At 48.6% G+C, this 19,580-nt stretch overlaps 1 protein-coding gene across 7 annotated transcripts; it reads left to right on the top strand.

The window, feature by feature from the left end:
- Nucleotides 1–404: 404 nt before the first annotated feature.
- LOC128843210 (zinc finger protein 501-like) lies at nt 405–10,159 on the top strand. 7 transcript variants are annotated; one of them, XM_054039840.1, is made up of 5 exons: nt 405–592; nt 2,533–2,618; nt 2,711–2,806; nt 3,205–3,335; nt 6,615–10,159. In XM_054039840.1, the coding sequence occupies exons 4-5, from the start codon at nt 3,269–3,271 to the stop codon at nt 8,132–8,134; spliced, it is 1,587 nt and encodes a 528-aa protein (XP_053895815.1). In that variant the 5' UTR covers nt 405–592; nt 2,533–2,618; nt 2,711–2,806; nt 3,205–3,268; the 3' UTR covers nt 8,135–10,159. The 7 variants fall into 7 exon arrangements, with proteins under 7 accessions (XP_053895815.1, XP_053895806.1, XP_053895840.1 ...); XM_054039831.1 differs by lacking the exons at nt 2,533–2,618; nt 2,711–2,806; XM_054039849.1 differs by lacking the exons at nt 405–592; nt 2,533–2,618; nt 2,711–2,806 and adding an exon at nt 611–947.
- Nucleotides 10,160–19,580: the final 9,421 nt, after the last annotated feature.

The raw sequence follows: 19,580 nt of genomic DNA, 5'->3' as shown, positions 1-19,580 counted from the left end.
CTAATCCTGACTGAGGCCCTTGGTCTGTACCATAATATAAATGAATAATAACAATATTAGTCAGCAGAACAGATCACAGATGAGTATTCCTGCCTATAACTGGCCATGGAGAAGCCTAAGATTTAGACATAAAAGCAGCAAAAAGCTAGCACACTGGTAAACAGACCTTTAGACTTTTCAGGTTTGCCATGCCCCCTTGGGGGTCTCTCAAACGAATAATCATCATCAATGTCATCTGGGCTCTGGGCACCTGTTTCTAGAGAGTTCAAGGCAGTTTCTAGAGCCCCTCTGATAATCCCTTTGTCCTCCATTGTAACACAGCCAGGGTGGGAATTCACTGAGTTGTGCAGAGTGGGACAAGACAGGATGCAGGAGCTGCCACTTTAGGAGGAGGCGGGGAGGAGAGATGAACGAAACAGGAAGGTTCCCAAAGCCTGGGGAGTGAAGGGTTAACACGACGGCGCTCCTCCAGCTCCTAGAGGGGCCCGACCGGGAGCTCTGCTTCCAAAGCTTCCTGTGCCCGGCCGGTGGGTCCCGCAGAAAACTGGCGTCCGCCGGGCCATGCCGAGCTCGCCTGCTGCCCGCCGGAGCGGTGAGTGCAGGGGCGGGAAGAGCCTCCCGCGAGGGCAGATAGCGGGGCTGGGGCCAGCACACAGCCCCCGGGGGTAGCAGTCACCGCCCCCGGGACACAAAGGAATCGCAGCCTGAAGTGGGGGTGGCAAGGGAAAGGGACAGCGAACTAGCCCGCAGCTGCAGCCCTGCGGGGGCCCCTTTAAGCCACGGGCAGGGGCCGGAGGCGGGGGCTGCCCCGTGTGTGCAGTTGCAGGCCCGGAGCGTCTCCTCCCCCGGAGGAGTCGTCGCTCTGCCTGGCTCCCCCAGCTGGGTCCAGCCAGCGCACAGATGGCACTTGCGGGCCTGCAGCTCACGGGGCCCCTCTCCAAGCGCAGGTATGTGTGTGCCTGCCCCCGGGCGGCGGCGTGGGGCGGGCCGTGCAGCCCCGCCAGCTCAGGGGGTATCTGCTGCTGCAGCCCCGGGGAATCTGCGCTCTGGGAAGGACGGAGGGCAAATGTCACCCAGCAAGCAGGAGGCAGCAGTGGGGCTGTGCCCCGACACACTGTGTGGTCACTCATCGGCAATGGCTGTGGCCCAGTGGGTGACTCGCCAGTGGCAGAGCTGGTGTGTAGCCCCCGGGGTCCAGGCCTTCTCTTACAGCGTCTCCTGCTCTTTCTGGGGTCTCCATCTGCCCTGTTCTCTGCCTTTTTTCCTCTCCTCCACATCTCTGCTCTTTCATCTGCAGGGGCAGGACAGAGCTGAGCAGAATTCCTCATGCTGAACTGACAGGAAATGCTAGTCCCCAGCAGCTTCCCAGGCCAGGGGAAGGCCTGACTCATGGGAGACAAGGGTGGGAAAGTGTCAGTAACGGTAGCTGGAGGGTTGCAGACTTTGTAGCTTGTGTAGGCCGAGCTCATTGCACACACCAGGGACTCTTTCATTCCTCCAGTTTCCCACACAAGCTCCCTGTGTGCCACCCTCCCGTCCCCCTCTATCTCAGGCACTCGCTGCAACCTCTTTACCCCCTCCCTCGTGCCTGGGGTCTGGTTATTCCCCTTTCTTCCCTTCTCACCATGCTGCCCCCCACCATTCCCCTCTGCCACAGACTCTATAGGACAAGAAGCAATGGGCTTACATTGCCGCAAAGGCGGTTTAGGTTGAACATTAGGAAAAACTTCCTAACTGTCAGAGTGGTTAAATACTGGAATAAATTGCCTAGGGAGGTGGTGGAATCTCCATCATTGGAGATTTTTAAGAGCAGGTTAGACAAACACCTGTCAAGGATGGTCTAGATAATACTTAGTCCTCCCTTGAGTGCAGGGGGCTGGACTCAATGACCTGTCACGGTCCCTTCCAGTTCTATGATTCTATGTGCCCCCCACTCACTCCTCTGGCGTATGCCAGGGTCTCGGTGTGCCTCCCCATGTCCACTTCCCTGCATACCATCGTGTCCCATTCTCTACCTCTGCACTATGTGTGCACCCCCCTCCCCACTCTCCTCCATTTTGATCTTGCTTTGCTCAGCCAATAATACTGATGCAGAAATAAGATGTCATTCATTTACTGATTTTTGTTATGTGCACAGTAACAGCATCTGAGTTCATAGCATAGATTAAATGCATTCTGACGTGTAAGGGCCTGATTTTCAAAATGACAGAAGCCCACAACCATGTATAAAACTGAGAGCCTCATTCAGCTAACAACTGTGCATGCAAAACAGTATTTCAACGGGCAATGCTCTGTTGGTATGCATAGTTGTGCATGCATGCATGATTATACTGTTGAATTTTGGTTTGTACATCAGTCTGTCCACAGTATGCAGCATAAACAGCCCTCTTCCTTGTATGGACCCAGCCAACTATTAATGACTCATAGATTTTAAGCCCAGCTGGGACCATTGTCATCATCTAGTTTGACCTTCTGTATAACACAGGCCATAGAACTTCCCTGAACTAATTCCTGTTTGAGCATATCTTTTAGAAAAACATCAAATCGCCCACCTACTAATGGCCCATAGTTGAGGAAACATTTGGCCAAGAAGATGTATCTTGCACTGTGCTCTGAAGGTCAGTAAAGTCAAGCTGTGGTGTGACACTGAAGAGGAGCATTTCTGTAGGTGTGACTCTTCATCCTAAGACATGCTGTTTCCTATCTCCAGGAATGCAAGTGTACCAAAAGCAAAGTGAGAGCAGAAGTACTCCAGATGATCTGAGCTGTTGTAGCGGGGCATGGACAGAGAGAGACAGCCATTAAGGTAGCTAGATCTCTACAGATAAAAAACCACCACCATGAATTGCACCCAGAGGAAGATGGAAGCTAGTGGAGAAATGGAGAATCAGAAAGTGAAAGGGGGGAAAAAGAGCCTGTTTCCTCTCATTCATCTGGCATATCTAGGGCCCTTCAGATTTCACTGCCGGAGATCTACATGGGAACCAACAGGCATAGTCCTATAGGACTCTGAAGTTACCCACATCACAGATGAAATATCCAGGGGATAGAGAAATCCCCTAAGATATAACCCAAGGACAGCACAGCAGGTATCACTGTGAATTACTCCCACAGAGACCATTTCTCCAGCTGAGACTTTGGGCTTCAAGTGTCAGCATGAGACTGAAGCAAAAGATGCTGAGTTTATAATCCTTATGATTTCAGATCCTGCTGAAGTATGGTGATGTCTTGTCTGTTTCTTCTGTGAGGAGAGGGATATTTTAGAGGAATGGCAGAAGGAGCTGTATCAATGCCTGAGGGAGAAGAATATACAAGGTTGGCTTCACTGGGTAAATGTAAGTTTTCTTTCTTTTATTCAGAGCTGTGTAAACTCTGAATTATCTGGATTTTCTGTCTTTCTTTAGCATTTATATGCTCCTCCAATAGTGCAGTATCTGAGCTCCTCACAATCTTTGCTGTATGTAGGCTCCTAACATTCCATGAGGGCAAGGCAGGGCTATTATCCCCATTGTACAAAGGAGGAACCAAGGCACAGAGAGGCTAAGTGACTTGCACAAGGTTACACAGGAGCCCACGTCTCCCAGATCCTAGGCTTGTGCCCTTCTACTGGACCATCCTTCCTTTCCCTGTCCTCAGGACCTCCATTAGCACGTTTGGATTTATTAAAAGTACACATCTGCTCCAGCAGAGGGTACTGGTGTAAAACCATTTACATACTTTTGTAACAAGCTCTCTGGGACCAACAACAGAACATGTCTCCCGATCTCATTTCCCACAAACAGACTATAAGAAGTCCCAAACCAAAACTTTTCGGGGAGGGGGCCTACAAATATCTCCAATAGAACAAAGAGAGTCAGAGCTGTGGGTTGTGGATCTTCAGGACTCAGTGGATGGAGCTATTCCTGAAAGCCCCTCCCCAGGTGAGTAGTAGTAATCCAAGCTTCCTCAAGTGAAGTGACAAGATGGAGACCCTTTCTAAGCTGCGGAACTGGATTTCCTTTATAGGATTCACTGTGTCTTGGCCAATGCCTGACAAGCCTCTACATCTCTCTCTTAAATCACAGTCCTCCTTACCTGTTGTGAGTCAAAGGTGTAACTCCGTTGATTTCATTAGCATTATGCCAGCAAAGAATTTGGCTCAATCTTTCTGCGTCCATGATTATTTCATTTGGGGAATGGAGCCTTAATATTCATCTTTCCCAGCCCCTAACATTTGTTTTGGGGCAGGAATTTTCTCCTTTCATCCAGTTTTCGTGCTGAAACACTGAACTATTCAGATAACATCACATTGGGAGGGTCCCATGGTTGTGCTCGCTAGGTGGAGAGATCCATGTAGGATATGAGGCAACACAGTTCTTCCCTAAGAGCATGCTGCATGGAGGGAAACTCCCCTAAAGATTGTTGCCGGAAGAAACAGTCAGGCACAGCTAGTTTGAAGAGAGACAGCTTTCCTTGCAGTCAGTTCCCACTAACGCAGAAGTGGAATCTAAGATCATGTAGCTACTCCCACCAGTATCACATCATGTATTGTCATGCGACATATCCCTCTTTGAACAAAAGACTTCCATCAGGGATGGCAGCATAACTGGAAAAGTATGACATGAACTATGTAGTAGTAAGTTCCAATAGCTTTGCTAACTTAGTCAGTGCAGTTTAAATAGTCATATGATGCATTATAATGTTTAGGCCTTCAACACTGTTTCTTTCCCATTGCTGAGAAGCCAGGCTGCCTTCTTATTGCGTGATCCTGAGAGACTCTTCCCTGTTCAGCATAAACACTAATCAGTGAGTACTAATGATCACGCTGCTTCATACTCACTGTACACATTGAATTCTTCTCCTTAGGTGAAGTCACACTTTAAAGAGTGCTCTGTTAAAGACCATGTTCAATTATTGCTAATATGAAACCTTTACCTCAATATCCTCAAGTTCCCCATCGCCAGTAGTATTCCCGAGATCCCATATGACACCAAGCTATGAGACTGAGAGACCATCAAAGATTTTTAAACAATCAATGAAGATTTTGGAGTTGAAATGAGACTGAACTCTCCTTTCTCAGTGAAGTTCCCCTTGAGACAACTGGGATCCCAGTCTGGAAAGCAAAGCCTTTTCTGATGGCTCTAGACTTCCCCAGGAGCATGTAGAGAATGAGGTTCTACTGTTAGGGGGCTTATTCCTTCACCCTCTCACTTCCCTGGTCCTTCTCGCATGAACAGAGAGCAACAATACCCGAAGTCCAAAGGCGCAAACAATTCAATGTTTATTGGGGTGAACTTCCAGCAAGCATGATTCCAGTTTCCTTCCTCAGTGTCCCCCTTCCCAGCTCTGACACCACAGAGCCTTGCTTGTCTCCCTGTTTCCATTCCCTGTCCCCATTTCCCCCCCCCTTAGCAAAACATGATTCCAGTTCCCCCACCCCCAGTCCCTGTTCCCATTCCCCCCACCCCCACTTCCTGATTGACTGCAGACTATATAGTAAAACTTGAGTTCTGCTTAGCTATACCTTAACCAATCATTTTACTGAAATTTAACTAACCAATCCTAACATACTGTAACATGGTTATTTAACCAATTATATTCCACCACCGTAATTAGTTTACACCCAGCAAAATTAATTATACAGCAGACAGAAACAATTACAGAACCAGACAGAGACCATGCAAATAAACATACAAAACACTACAGAAGTGAGGATTTCACAACTACATCTATACAGACATAAGGGTTTTCCAACTGTGTCTATTGATAAGTAAGTTCTTACCAGACAGAACACTATCAAACTAAATTTCCTTTTACATGTTCTAGGCTTTTCCCTTTCTCTGGAGGTGATAGATCAGATCACCTTTCTAACAACCCCAGATTGCCTTATCTCAGTGTGACTAGTTTGGCATGTGAGGATGTGACCGTTCACTTCTCAGCTTATGGCTGCCTCTGCTGCTTAGCTGAAGGCCTTAGCCTAAGAACCAGGTCTCAGACTGTCACAGTACGAGAAGGCCCTTACACAGACAGACAGTGATTTTGATTCTTTCTTTTATACCTCTATTACTAGCTAAGTGATAAGAATACACCTAAATTCTTAAAGTATAGGCCTTTACAGACAGGCCTGAATATCTATATCCTAACTACGCTCTCTCTGTGAGAGTGATCCTGAGAGTTAATTTTAGTTTTTCTTTCACAACAAAACTCTGCTATTCCCAAACACTGCAATGGGGATTGAAAACCCAAGCAGATGAGGCTTGATGCTCAGAAGTGTTGAGTCCCCACGGCTCCAATTGGCTTCTGGAAAATCAGGCCCCAGAAGTCTCAAGTTGGGCACCCAAAGTTAGTGGACACTTGAAAAAATGGGCATTTTCCTTTTTCTCCTCTCACCAATGTTTATGATGAAATATTTCATTCTCCCTTAAAGCAGTTTCACCTGTTCTAGCACCACCAGCAGCCCTGGGACATGCAGCCACTTGCATAATGTGCCGGCCGAAGTAAGTGCCTTCTGGGGTAATATCCTGGGGAGGGATGAGGGACTTCCTCAGTCACATTGTACTGCTGGGAATGGTTAGTGGTTTCCCTCTACTAGCAGCACAGGAGGTCACATCTGGATTTTCTCCTCCTCTCTGCAGGTGGTGGGATCCTGAGCAGAACTGAGAAGCATCACAAAGAAGGTTGTGAGAACCTGAAGCTGCTGGGAATGTTATTGGGGAAATCAAAAGAGAGATTTTCCCAGAGACCTGACCAGGAACCTACCTGCAAAGGGCAGCACAAGTCACAAAAGCAGAAGGGAAACACAGCCAGGGATGAGGGAGGTACCGCAAGGAGACGTGAAAGAACTTTCAGGGACCTGCGCAAGCCCCCTGTGCCAGAGAGGTCAGAGACAAGTGAGGGACCGTGCACATATCCTGTGTGTGAGGAAAGCTTTGAGGGGCAGAGAAACCTGAATAGCCATAAGAGCAGCATTCACATGGGAAAGAAAATGTATAAATGTAGGGCCTGTGGGAAAAGCTTCAGGCAAAAGCAGGAGCTCTCGGCACATGCGAGAGTCCATGGAGCCGAGAAACCCTTCCCCTGTGCTGAGTGTGAGAGAAGCTTCAGTCGGCTTTCCCATCTCACTGTGCACCAGAGAACCCACACGGGGGAAAGGCCCTTCTCCTGCCCCGAGTGTGGGAAACACTTCAGCCACCTCTCGAACCTCACGAGACACCAGAGAACCCACACAGGGGAGAGGCCCTACAGCTGCCCTGAGTGTGAGAGGCGCTTCAGTAACCTGAGCAGTCTCACCACCCACCTGAGGACTCACACAGGGGAGAGGCCCTTCACCTGCCCCCAGTGCGAGAAGAGCTTTGGTGACCAGTCTAATCTCACCACCCACTTGAGGACCCACACTGGGGAGAGGCCCTATGTGTGCCCTGACTGCCAGAAGAGCTTCAGCGACCAATCGACTTTCGCCAAGCACCAGAGAACCCACACGGGGGAGAGACCCTACCCTTGCCCCCACTGCGAGAAGAGCTTCATCCATAGATCCCACCTCACTACGCACCAGCGGACCCACACAGGGGAGAGACCTTACAAATGTCCTGGCTGTGAGAAGCGCTTCAGCCAGCTCTCCAACGTCACCACCCACCTGAGGACCCATTCGGGGGAGAAGCCCTACGTCTGCGCCGACTGTGGGAAGAGCTTCGGCGACCAGTCGAGTCTGAGGAAGCACCACCGGACCCACACGGGCGAGAGACCCTATCCCTGTCCCCACTGCGGGAAACGCTTCAGCCAGCTCTCCAATCTCAACACCCACTGCAGAACCCACACCGGCGAGAGGCCGTACATCTGTCCGCACTGTGGCAAGAGCTTCAGCGAGCAGTCAAACCTGGCCAAGCACCTGAGAACCCACCTGGGGGAGAGGCCCCCCCCTTGGCCCCACAGCGAGAAGAGCCTCATGCATGTCTCACACCTCTCTGCGCACCAGAGAAACCACACTGGGGAGGGGGCCTACAAATGTACCGACTGCGACAAGATCTTCAGCGAGCAGTCAGACCTGGTGGAGCACCTGAAAGCCCACCCGAGGGAGAGACCCCACAGCGACAAGAGCTTCATCCAAAAATCATCTCTGGTGAAACTTCAGAGGCTTCCTCAGAGATTGAAACCATAGGAGGCTGGAATGCTCCTCTCCATCAGCTTCCCTCTCTCTGTGTGTGTATAGTATGTGCACTGGAGGAGAGGGAGTTACAGAGAATCTGAGAAATACGCTCAGCCCATCCACTCCCAAAGCCATCACCACCTCCCCAGTCCGGTGGAGGAGCTCCTGAATAATGGGAAGGGGCTTCACCAGTGGCCATTCCCTTACCAGGCTGTCCTGGAAGAGTGTCAGGAGGCTGCACATGCTGTCCCCATCCCACCCACAAACCCATTCTTCTTTCCCTACTCCAACTTCCTTGCAGTTGTTCTGTGTGGTAGGGGTTGGCCTCCTGAGGGTCTCTCCATACTGTGTTGAGAGGTTTTGCTGAGGTGCGTTTGGCATTCCCCCAGGGTTGGGAGGGGCATAAGTGAAAATATCAGTTGAGGTTTTTATTTCAAATCTGATTCTGCTCTGAAAAGTGACTCCGTAAAAAAATGGTATTGTGAGTTTCCATGTTAATTGTCTTTCAGTGATATGAGATCAAATTTGCTCCATTTACAGGTTAAAAGATGGTTATTCTGTTAGCCCTGCAGAGTCAGCATGGTATATGTGAGTGAATCTGGGTTCTTTCTGGTTTGTACATCATCATTGTCATTGGTAATAAAAATTTTGTGATCCAAATTCTGCACTCAGTTATGCTTGTGCAATCTGATCATTTTGTTCAAAGGAGTATCTGAGGACAGAATTTAGCTTTGCAACTGGGACTTCATTTACAATTTTGTTGATGCACAAACCAGAATAGAATCCAGCTAACTCTCCCACCGATTCAGTTCGCTGCCCTGCAGTGCTAAGACAAGTAAAGAGCAGTAAAAACTTATTTGAGTTATTCAAGTCAGCAGCTGGAATGTCTCTGAATACATGCAGGGAGCAGATATGTGGGGCAAGAAGGTGCCATTTTTACATAGAGACTTTTCAAAGTAGAAGCGCGCTGTGGGCGCAATCCAACATCACATTGAAGTCAACAGGCGTTGGACTGGGCCCTAAAAGGTTTAATATAGATCTTGAAAAGGCAGATCCAGTTGGTCACAGATGTTCCAGTGACAGCAAACCCTGCTGACTAGATTTTTTGTTTGTTTGTTTTTAAGTAATATTTCTTGATCCTTCCAGAAGTCTGAATTTGTGGAAGCGCTTTAACCTTCCTGGGGTGCATAATCATTTTCTGTTTTGGAAAAGGGGGCAAACACCGCAAACATCGTGTCATGGTTCGTGCCTGCCCCCATTTTATTGCCCTCATCAGTAGAAATTAGGTATGAAGAAATACCAGTTGTGATATCAGTTTTGTGAAGGTGGTATCCTTTAAGTCTTTTGCTACATGAATTCTGAGAACAGCGAAGAAGTCAAGGTCTTGGTAGTACAAGAGAGGCCAGCTAAGGCCAGGTCTGCACTACAGACATATATCAGTATAACTATGTCGCTCTGGGGCTTGAAAAATTCACACCCAGGAGCAACTTGGTTATACCTACCTAATCCCCTGTGTAGACAGTGCCATGTCAATGCGAGGGCTTCTCCAACTGACATAGTTACAGCCTCTCGGGGAGATGGATTAACTACACCAATGGGAGAAGTTCTCTCATCAGCATAGGAGTGTCTTCACTAAAGCACTGTAGCGGCAGAGCTGCACTGCTGTAGCGCTGTACATGAAGACAAGCGCTAAGTGTGTGCATCAAATTCATTCCTATCATATTCAGCTACTACTACAGTGGGGATTTCTCCAGTGGGAATTGTGCCTAGCTAAATTCAGCCAGCTATCTGGTGTTTTATATAATGAGATTAGTGCTTATTTTTACGGCTGTTTATTCCCAAATCATTATATACCATAGACTGGGTTTTAAAAAATGGTGTCTCTGCCATTACACCGAGACAAAGTTATTCCTTTTTCAGGAAGCCTTTTCTTTCCTGACTCCCACATACAAATGGATAATATGATCCGTATTGGGTTGATACGGCTTAATAAATGTATTCTGACATAATTTCACAGTATGTCAGATTAGAGTTGTATGATGTACATTTATGGTTTGTTTTTATCTGACTAAATAGCAAACAAGAGTTTAAAGAGTGTTCCCAGAGGGGGATCGCCCCTTAGGTATTAAATCTGTTGGTTTTGTTTTTATTACTTATATCACATTTAGAAGCCACAATTGAGAGTGGGGCCCCATTGTGTTAGCTGATGTACACATAGTTAGGAAAAACAGCCTCTGCAACAAAATGTTTACAGTTCACATAGACAAGGCAGACAATAATTGGAGAAAAGTTTTATTTTCCCCATTTTACAGATGAAAAACTGAGCCACGGAGAGATTGACTGAGATCCTCAAAGCTATTTAGGTACCTAAGTCCTGTTGAAGGGTCTAAGTGACTTGCCCAAGGTCACAGAGAAAGTCTGTGGCAGAGCGAGAAACTGATCCAAGATCATCTCACTCTGTCTGGTGCCTTAACCCCAAGATCATCCTTCCCCTCTAATCTAATAGTACAGTGATCACTGTGCTCTTGATATAATTGAATGGCAGAGTCCATGCCACACAATTCTGCTTCAATACACCTTCACACCCACTGCTTCTGTGAATCTGCTCTTCAGCTGGGTTGGGGGTATAGTTAATATAAAAGAAAATTAATATAAAGAGAGAGGTTGCTTATATTCTAAAAGATGGAAGCCCAGGAAATGTGAAAAAAAATCTGTAGAATGGTTGAAGGAATGGGAAACTTGAATTTCTACTTGGTAATTAAATGACACTACCCATCAGCATGGTCCCAGAGCGGAGAGCCTGCTGGAAATGACTGGAGAGAGCAGGAAGATCTCTCAACTTTTAGATAAAAGGGTAATTTGTACTAAACTACAGCTGGAGGAAGGCCCTCTCCTCCTGGGTTGGTAGGAATTCAGCTCCCCTCCTCTAGGCACTCTCCAAGCTCCTCTTCTGGATTAAGGCAATCCAGAGCATTAGACACACCACATCACGAAGCCTCTCACCCACTGACCCTACCCTTTGCTTGGGGGCTGCGTGGAGCCCCACGTGCATTCACAAAGTGTAGCAGTGATGGCAGCATTCCTGAGGAAGTCAGGAGTTCAAGTGTTTCCTTGCCTGGGTGACTGGTTGGTGAGAGGAAGGTCCATGCCTCAGGTATTGTCCAGCATGTCAGTCATCCAGTCCACCTTGGACACATTCAACTTGCTCTTTAACACAGTGAAGTCAGTCCAGTCATCTGTACAAAGGAGAGAGTTTCTACAAGCTCTCTTGGACTCAACGGAAGCTAAAGCCTTCCTGCCACAGCTAAGATTCCAGATGATGCTGGCCCTTATTTTTGGACCTGAGGGACCATCCTACCACAACAGTTTCAAATTGCCTCAAGCTTCTAGGCCAGGGGTAGGCAACCTATGGCACACGTGCCAAAGGCGGCACACTAGCTGATTTTCAGTGGCACTCACACTGACTGGGTCCTGGCTACCGGTCCGGGGGGCTCTGCATTTTAAATGAAGCTTCTTAAACATTTTAAAAACTTTATTTACTTTACATATAACAATAGTTTAGTTATATATTATAGACTTATAGAAAGAGGCCTTCTAAAAACATTAAAATGTATTACTGGCACATGAAACCTTAACTTAGAGTGAATAAATGAAGACTCGGCACACCACTTCTGAAAGGTTGCCGACCCCTGTTCTAGGCCATGTGGCCTCATGCACTTATGTAGTTCAGCAGCCAGGCTCCATCTTAGGAAATTGCAAAGGGGCTGGCATCAGTACAGCCTCTTGACATGTTAGTTTGGGTACCCACACAAATCTTGGCCTCTCTAGACTGTTGGACAGACCCTGCAAATGCCTGTGTGGGAATTCCGTTTGCTCCTTCTAACTTCCATTGAAGCCCATCTCCCTGTGAAATCTCACAGTGATGTCTTTCCCACCTCAGCCAGATTGATGCTCTCTCTCCACATGCATTTATACAGACAGCAGCTAACAAGTTATATGTGTTGTGGCAAGGCACCTTCTCGGTCTCACCAAACGCAGCTGTTTTTACCCTTGGTGAGACGGGCTTGGGGTAAAATAGTCCTTCTGGGCTGCACAGGGGCAGTCCGTTTCTTCTCTCAGCCAGTCTTTAGGGCTTGTTTTTCTCCCTTATGGGAGGGAATGCAGCCTCCCCTCCTGGTGAGGCTCGCTGTCTTGCTGCTCCTTACCTATTGGTAGCTTGACTCCTTCTCTCTCTCTCCCTCTTTTCCTAACAGGGGAGGGTTTTAAAAGGTCTCAGGCAGCCCTTAATTGTAATCAGCTGATCCTAATTGATCTCTGGTAACCCTCTTCTTAGGTGAACCTGATTGACCTGTAGTCACCCCTCCTCAGTTGATAGGGAGGAGGGCCTTTTAACTTTCTGGGAGTATTTTCTACCCCCTCCCTTGCAGCCATCTGTCCTGAGTTTATCACTGTGTGTATTGGAGGAGGGAGTCTTTCCCTTTGGGTCTCAGCGTGCAAGCCCGTGCTGGCGAGTCTCTGTGGCTAGAGCCTGCAGACTCAACATCCTGATATAGAAGTAGTTCCCGGCTCCAGCTCCATGATAGCACTTCCTGTGTTGCTTCTGCTGATTGTGGAATCACATTCTCACCTGGAAGGGCAGAAGGAAAGGGATGAAGGAGATGCTGATGGAGGAGAGAACTTAAGAAGGCCCTGCCTCTATTTCTCCGTCCCTCTCCCAATTACTCTCACTCCATCTCCTCCCACTAGGGACAGTGTCATATTTTATACTGAGTTTTGGGAGAGATGTAAACACCAGAAAGTAACCTGTGAAAGTTATTAAAAAATAAGAAAGGTAAGGGTAGATTCTTCCCCAACCCCACCCATCCCTCCAGCTTGGCCAGAAAGAGACCTTTCCTAGCTCAACAGAATCCCTCCCCTAACCTGGAAACTCCTCTGTCCCCATTTCCCTCTCCAAGACCTTCCTAAAAAGAACTGCTACAACTTTAGCGTTTGCCCTGACTAGGGGAAACAGACAGTGGAGAGAGACTCCCCATCAGGAGAGGCTGGTTTTACCTACTTCTCAGTGAGGGCCAGGACCTGGGCCAGCACAGTGATCGCACTGTAGTCTGGGTGCATCTGGCTGTCAAAGGAGAAAATCGGAATGTGCAGCTGAAACTTGCTGTACTGGGGCCGATTCCTCCTCTCTTTCCATTGCTCATTCCGCATCTGGCACTCCCGAGGGCTTCAGCTGCCTCAGTGGTTCCTGCACAGTAAAGACAGGCCAGGTGTTGATGAAGCCCTGGATTCCTCAGAGCCAATCCTCCCCCTGTAAGGAGAAAAAAGAGGGAAGAAGTGACAGGAGAGTGTAAGCACTGGGACAGGAGAGTTGTTGTTCAGGGGCTTCTGTGGGAGGGTGAGAACTTAAAAATTGGACAGTAACAGATCATGAATCCCAGTAATGGTTGAAACTGGCAATATTCTGAGCAAAAAGAGCTCTCAGCCATGCTTGTAGCTGTTTTCATCACTTCACGCTGATTCAACAGACATGCTGGGGTTCAGAATGACATATGCAGAGTGACAGTCCTGGAATCTTATTATATAGGCCTGGTCTACACTACAAAGTTAGGTCGACATAAGCTGCCTTGCATCAACCTAGCTGTGTGTAATACCAACAGACTCCAACTGTTGGTGGGCAGGATCAAACCTGGGACTTCTGGAGCTAAATGCATGAGCCTCTACTGCATGAGCTAAAAGTCACATAGATCTTAACCAAGGCTGTAACACTCTGATTAATCTCTAAGTGGTCTAGGTGCTACTAGAGGAGGACAGAGCACTCACCCAGTAGGCATGGGTTACATGTGCATGTGTTTACAATTAAATTTGCCTCCTACTTATTTAAGTGCCCAGTTATGCTGACATAGTAACACCACCATCCCAAACAGCATTGAAACATGGTGAATGTAGTGGGGTCAAGGCAGTAACATCACCTCCTTGAGCAGCATTGAGCCATGGTCTATATACCACTCCTGGAGGAATTCTGTGCCACTGCGCATGCGCAGATTTTATGTCCCCCCACAGATTTATTTGCTTCCCCGCAGAAAAATGACTTTCTGATGGGGAAGCAAAGGCAAGCCACAAGAGCGGTCATGTGATCCTCCCCAGCAGTATGTTTTGGGTGCCCAGGGCAGCCGGCAGAGAGGTAAATCACTGTGTGGCTGGGAGTGGGACTGGGGAAGACCCAGCTCGTGGTTCCTACCCTATGCCAGGCTCAGCTTCTAGTCCCAGCAGGGCTGGGGAGGATGGGACTTCCTCTTCCCCTGCATGGTATTTGGGGCCATGTCACACCCACCCCCAGATTTCTCCCCCAGCTGTAGGAAGCTCTGCAAACTCCCCCACGCTTCCTGCACCCATTGCTCATTATCTGCCAGGAGGGATCACTGCACAGGGAGCTGCTCCCCCATCCACCCAACCCCTGTGCATCCAGACCCCCTCATACCTCAGACTCTCCTGCCAAACCTCACCCCCCTGTACCGAGAACTCGCCCCCCCGATGAGTCCCATTCCCTCTGCCCCTGGACCACCCCAATGAGCCACCTGCACCCAGATGCCTACTGGACCACCCTACTGAGCCCCAGCCAGCTGCACCTGGATCCCCACCCCACTCCCCCAATATCTGCACCCCCCCTTCTGAGCTCTATCCCCCCCCACACCCAGACCCCCTGCTGAGCCCCAACCACCTTCACTTGGACCTCCCTGCAGACTCCCATTACTGTTGCACCCAGAACCCTCCAACAAGCCCCTGTGCATCCAGATCCCATCTGCACACAGATCCCCCACTGTGTTGCCTGCATCCAGATTGCCCTACACAGAACCCTCTCAACCCACACCTGGATCCCCCCACACTAAGCCCCTCCACACATGGATGCAGCCTCACTGCTGAGTCTGTGTCCCGGGGGGATGGGGGGGAGCTGCACAGTGATCTCCCACCTCTGTGCAGCCAGTGGCCTGTGCTCCCCAGTGCCATGCTGGAGCCTCCCCATTTATTTAACAAATAAAATTTGCAGAATTTTAAAATATTGTGTGCAGAATTTTTACGTTTTTGGCACAGAATGTCCTCAGGAGTAATATACTGAGGTCAACACAGCACAAGTGTATGTTGATACTGCATTACCTATGTTGACCCTAACAGTCCTCCAGCAGCTATCCCACAATGCCCCACTGTGGTCAAAATTATGAACTCCACTGCCCAGGGATCACATACACTGAAAGGCCCCCCCCTTCCTTTTAAAACCCCACAAATTTTTGAAATGCCTTTTCCTGATTGCTCAGGTTGGTGGGCATACCTAGCAGTTCTCCATTGTTGAGTGCAACCATGATGGCTACATGCTCCAGATGTAGCTTGGAGCAGACAGGAGATATTGGATCTCCTGGGCCTGTGGGGAGAAGAGACTGTGAAACCATACCTACAGACTAGCCATAGAAACATCAACATCTACAAGCAGATCGCTTGGGCGATGCCGCAGAAGGGGTATCACAGGGATCAGCAGCAGTGCTACGTGAAAGCAGAAGAACTGTGGCAGGCATATCAGAAGGCTAGGGAAGCCATCAGTCAATGCCACAAACCTGCCACTTTTACAAAGAGCTGCATGCCATCATCGGCGGAGACCCCACCACCACCATGGATACTTCTGAGGTGCCCAAGCCCACAAGCACATGGCCTGAACAGCGAGGACAAGGAGGAGGTGGAAGAGGAAAAGGGGGAAGATGTGGAACACGCGATGGGGGTCCAGCTATACCACAAGCCAGGACGTATTTGAGACTCCCCCACCGTCTAGTCAGTCCCAGCAGTTGAGCACGGGTGAGCCCGATCTTCGGATAAGCATGTAAATATATTTCCCATTATAGTGATGGTGCCCCTAGCTTAACAGGGCAGTTTTCAACTTTGCATTAATTTACTCATGCAAGAAGAGGGAGTGGTACAACAAAGAGAGGTAGCATTATCTGCTTTTCATTCCCCTATAGAGTTAGGCAAGGTGAGTGGTGGGTGGAGCAGTTTGTTCATGTACACAGGGAAGTCCCTTGAATCCTCCTGAGAGATCTGGATGATACTTTCGTGGAGGTACTGTGCAATCCTCTCCCGAAGGTTTCTAGGTGTGGCAGCCTTATTTCTTCTTTCATGTTAGGACACTTTCCCACACCAGTCAGCAATTACTTCAGCAAGCATTATTGTAGAACACAGGCTAGCAGCATATGGGCCTCGGCATCTTCTCAGCTTCATGTGTTCATGGAGTGTGTGCAGTGGGCATGGAAACTGGGTAGTTTCTGCAGCAGAGAAGTGGGTCATGCTGGCTTATGTCTTGGCTGTGGCGGGGAATGAGCACTGAGTAGATTCTCCAGCTGGAAGAGGGACCTGTGGCATGATATGCTTGGGAGGAGGGGGTGGGAATTGGTCAGTTCTCCTTCATTGGAGAAGTGGGCTACACTGGGGCTGGATACCTTTGGGTGGCAGATGGGGGATCTCAGCTATAATGGTGGTTTACAAGCCTGTATTATGAATATTCATAATGGGGGGGGGGGACGCTATGCACATCCTGCCCCCAGAACACAGTGTGAAAATGGGTCCCTTGGCAAATAGCAGCTTGGGGGCAGAGGAACTGTCCAGGAAGAGCCTGCCAGGTCTGTGCCGCCAAAATCAGGCCACTTGCTGAGGGAGCGGTAAGACCTTGGGTCCTCCCCTGGTTGTCAGGTTTTATGTCTTGTTTCAGACACCGAAAGGACACCATTTTCTGGCAGAACTGTTCTAATTCCCTCTGCTGATCCTGACGGCAAAGCTGGACTGAGACTCAGAGACAGAAAACATCATCTTCTCAGTCCCACTTGCATCTGCCTGGGACTTGCTGTTGCACGTTTCAGCTGTTTCAGTGGCTAGGTGTGTGAACATAAGAACATAAGAACGGCCGTACCGGGTCAGACCAAAGGTCCATCTAGCCCAGTATCCTGTCTACCAACAGTGGCCAATGCCAGGTGCCCCAGAGGGAGTGGACCAACAGGCAATGATCAAGTGATCTCTCTCCTGCCATCCATCTCCATCCTCTGACAAACAGGGGCTAGGGACACCATTCCTTACCCATCCTGGCTAATAGCCATTAATGGACTTAACCACCATGAATTTATCCAGTTCTCTTTTAAATGCTGTTATAGTCCTAGCCTTCACAACCTCCTCAGGTAAGGAGTTCCACAAGTTGACTGTGCGCTGTGTGAAGAAGAACTTCCTTGTATTTGTTTTAAATCTGCTGCCTATTAATTTCATTTGGTGACCCCTAGTTCTTCTATTATGGGAATAAGTAAATAACTTTTCCTTAACCACTTTCTCCACATCACTCATGATTTTATATACCTCTATCATATCCCCCCTTAGTCTCCTCTTTTCCAAGCTGAAGAGTCCTAGCCTCTTTAATCACTCCTCAGATGGGACCCATTCCAAATCCCTAATCATTTTAGTTGTCTTTTTCTGAACCTTTTCTAGTGCCAGTATATCTTTTTTTAGATGAGGAGACCACATCTGTACGCAGTATTTGAGATGTGGGCGTACCATTGATTTATATAAGGGCAATAATATATTCTCAGTCTTATTCTCTATCCCCTTTCTAATGATCCCTAACATCCTGTTTGCTTTTTTGACCACCTCTGCACACTGCATGGACATCTTCAGAGAACTATCCACGATGACTCCAAGATCTTTTTCCTGACTTGTAGCTAAATTAGCCCCCATCATATTGTATGTATAGTTGGGGTTATTTTTTCCAATGTGCATTACTTTACATTTATCCACATTAAATTTCATTTGCCATTTTGTTGCCCAATCACTTAGTTTTGTGAGATCTTTTTGAAGTTCATCACAGTCTGCTTTGGTCTTAACTATCTTGAGCAGTTTAGTATCATCTGCAAACTTTGCCACCTCAATGTTTACCCCTTTCTCCAGATCATTTATAAATAAGTTGAATAGGATTGGTCCGAGCACTGACCCTTGGGGAACACCACTAGTTACCCCTGTCCATTCTGAGAATTTACCATTAATTCCTACCCTTTGTTCCTGGTCTTTTAACCAGTTCTTGGGATAAGCTGCTACTCAGGAAATACCCCTGTCCATCACCCTAGTAAAACCCACTTCTTCAAGGGGGAGATCTGAAGTTGTGGCAATTTCCAGCAATATCTTAGACCAGTGGTTCTCAACTGGGGGTCCACAGGCCCCTGGAGGGGCCACAAGCCAGTTTCAGGGGGTCTGCAAACCCACAATCCCCAGTGACCCACAGGGCAGAAGCCCTAAGCCCAAGGGTGGAGTTGGAGAGGAGCATGGGGGCCATTGTTCCCCCAAACTGCAGTGCCTTACCAGAGCGGGATGGTCCCAGAGGCAACTCCACACACACACACACACACACACCCCTCCTCCGCTCCCACTCCACCAGCTGGCCAGGTTAGAGGCAGGAAGCTGGAGCCAGGTAATACAGGCCGACTGCTGCTCTAGCTGGTACCATGGAGCGGGTGGCTGCAGTGCTCCCCCATCTCCTGCTGCTGCTGCTGCTGCTGCTGCTGGTGCCCTGGGCTGTGACTACAGCTGCTCCTCAGCTCCCAGCCCTCCTGGGAGAATTCTGCACCAAAAAAATAAAAATTCTGTGCACAATATTTTAAAATTCCGCAAATTTCTGCATATTTTATTTGTCAAAATAACACAATATAATCACACCAGTTTCAATTATTTTTGGTCATTTATTTAAAAATACCTGTCAGCAAGTATGTCTGTAACAATACAGACAACAAAAAATGATTCAGGAAATGTTTTTTGACAAATAGATTCCTTACTTGGCATATTAATGTAGAACTCTGAGTAATAATTCATTTAAACTACAGTATTGAACTGTATTTCCCACACCCCTCAGAAGCAGTGCAACAGCTTGGGGGAGTCAGGGGTACCAGAAGAGCTGAAGGAGAGGGAAGTAATTGCTGGGAAGGAGCCTACGTGTGAGCTTGGAGGGTTGTTGGGTATGGGTGGGAAAAGTATAGAACAGGTTTTTTCGGGGGGTGGATTGGGGAGGGACTGTTAGTGAGCTTCCCCAATGCAGACCTTGTCTGACCCTCCACCTCTCCCATTCAGTCAGGCACATCTGCTCCTGCCCCCATGTGTCCCTGCACCCCCATGTGTCCTTGCACCCCCTGTCCACATGTGTCCCTCCACCTCCACTCAGACACCCACTCCCCACATCCCCATGTGGCCCTGCATCCCCCCATCCCCATGTGTCTCTGTGCCTCCACTAAGCCATTCCCCTGTCACCATGTGGTCCTGCACCTCCCTCCCCACTGTGGTTCTGTGCCTCCACTCCCATTCAGCCACTTCCCCAGTCTGTCCTCTCCCACTAGCCCTTATGAACCCCTGCCTGACTCCCCAGTTGCCCCAGGCTAGCTGTCGCCCCAAAGCCCCTGTC

The sequence above is a fragment of the Malaclemys terrapin genome, chromosome 1 (assembly GCF_027887155.1).
Source record: "Malaclemys terrapin pileata isolate rMalTer1 chromosome 1, rMalTer1.hap1, whole genome shotgun sequence".
In the NCBI taxonomy this organism is placed as follows: Eukaryota; Metazoa; Chordata; order Testudines; family Emydidae; genus Malaclemys; species Malaclemys terrapin.
Note: the sequence above shows the minus strand (reverse complement) of the source record. Positions and strands in the feature narration are given on the sequence as shown.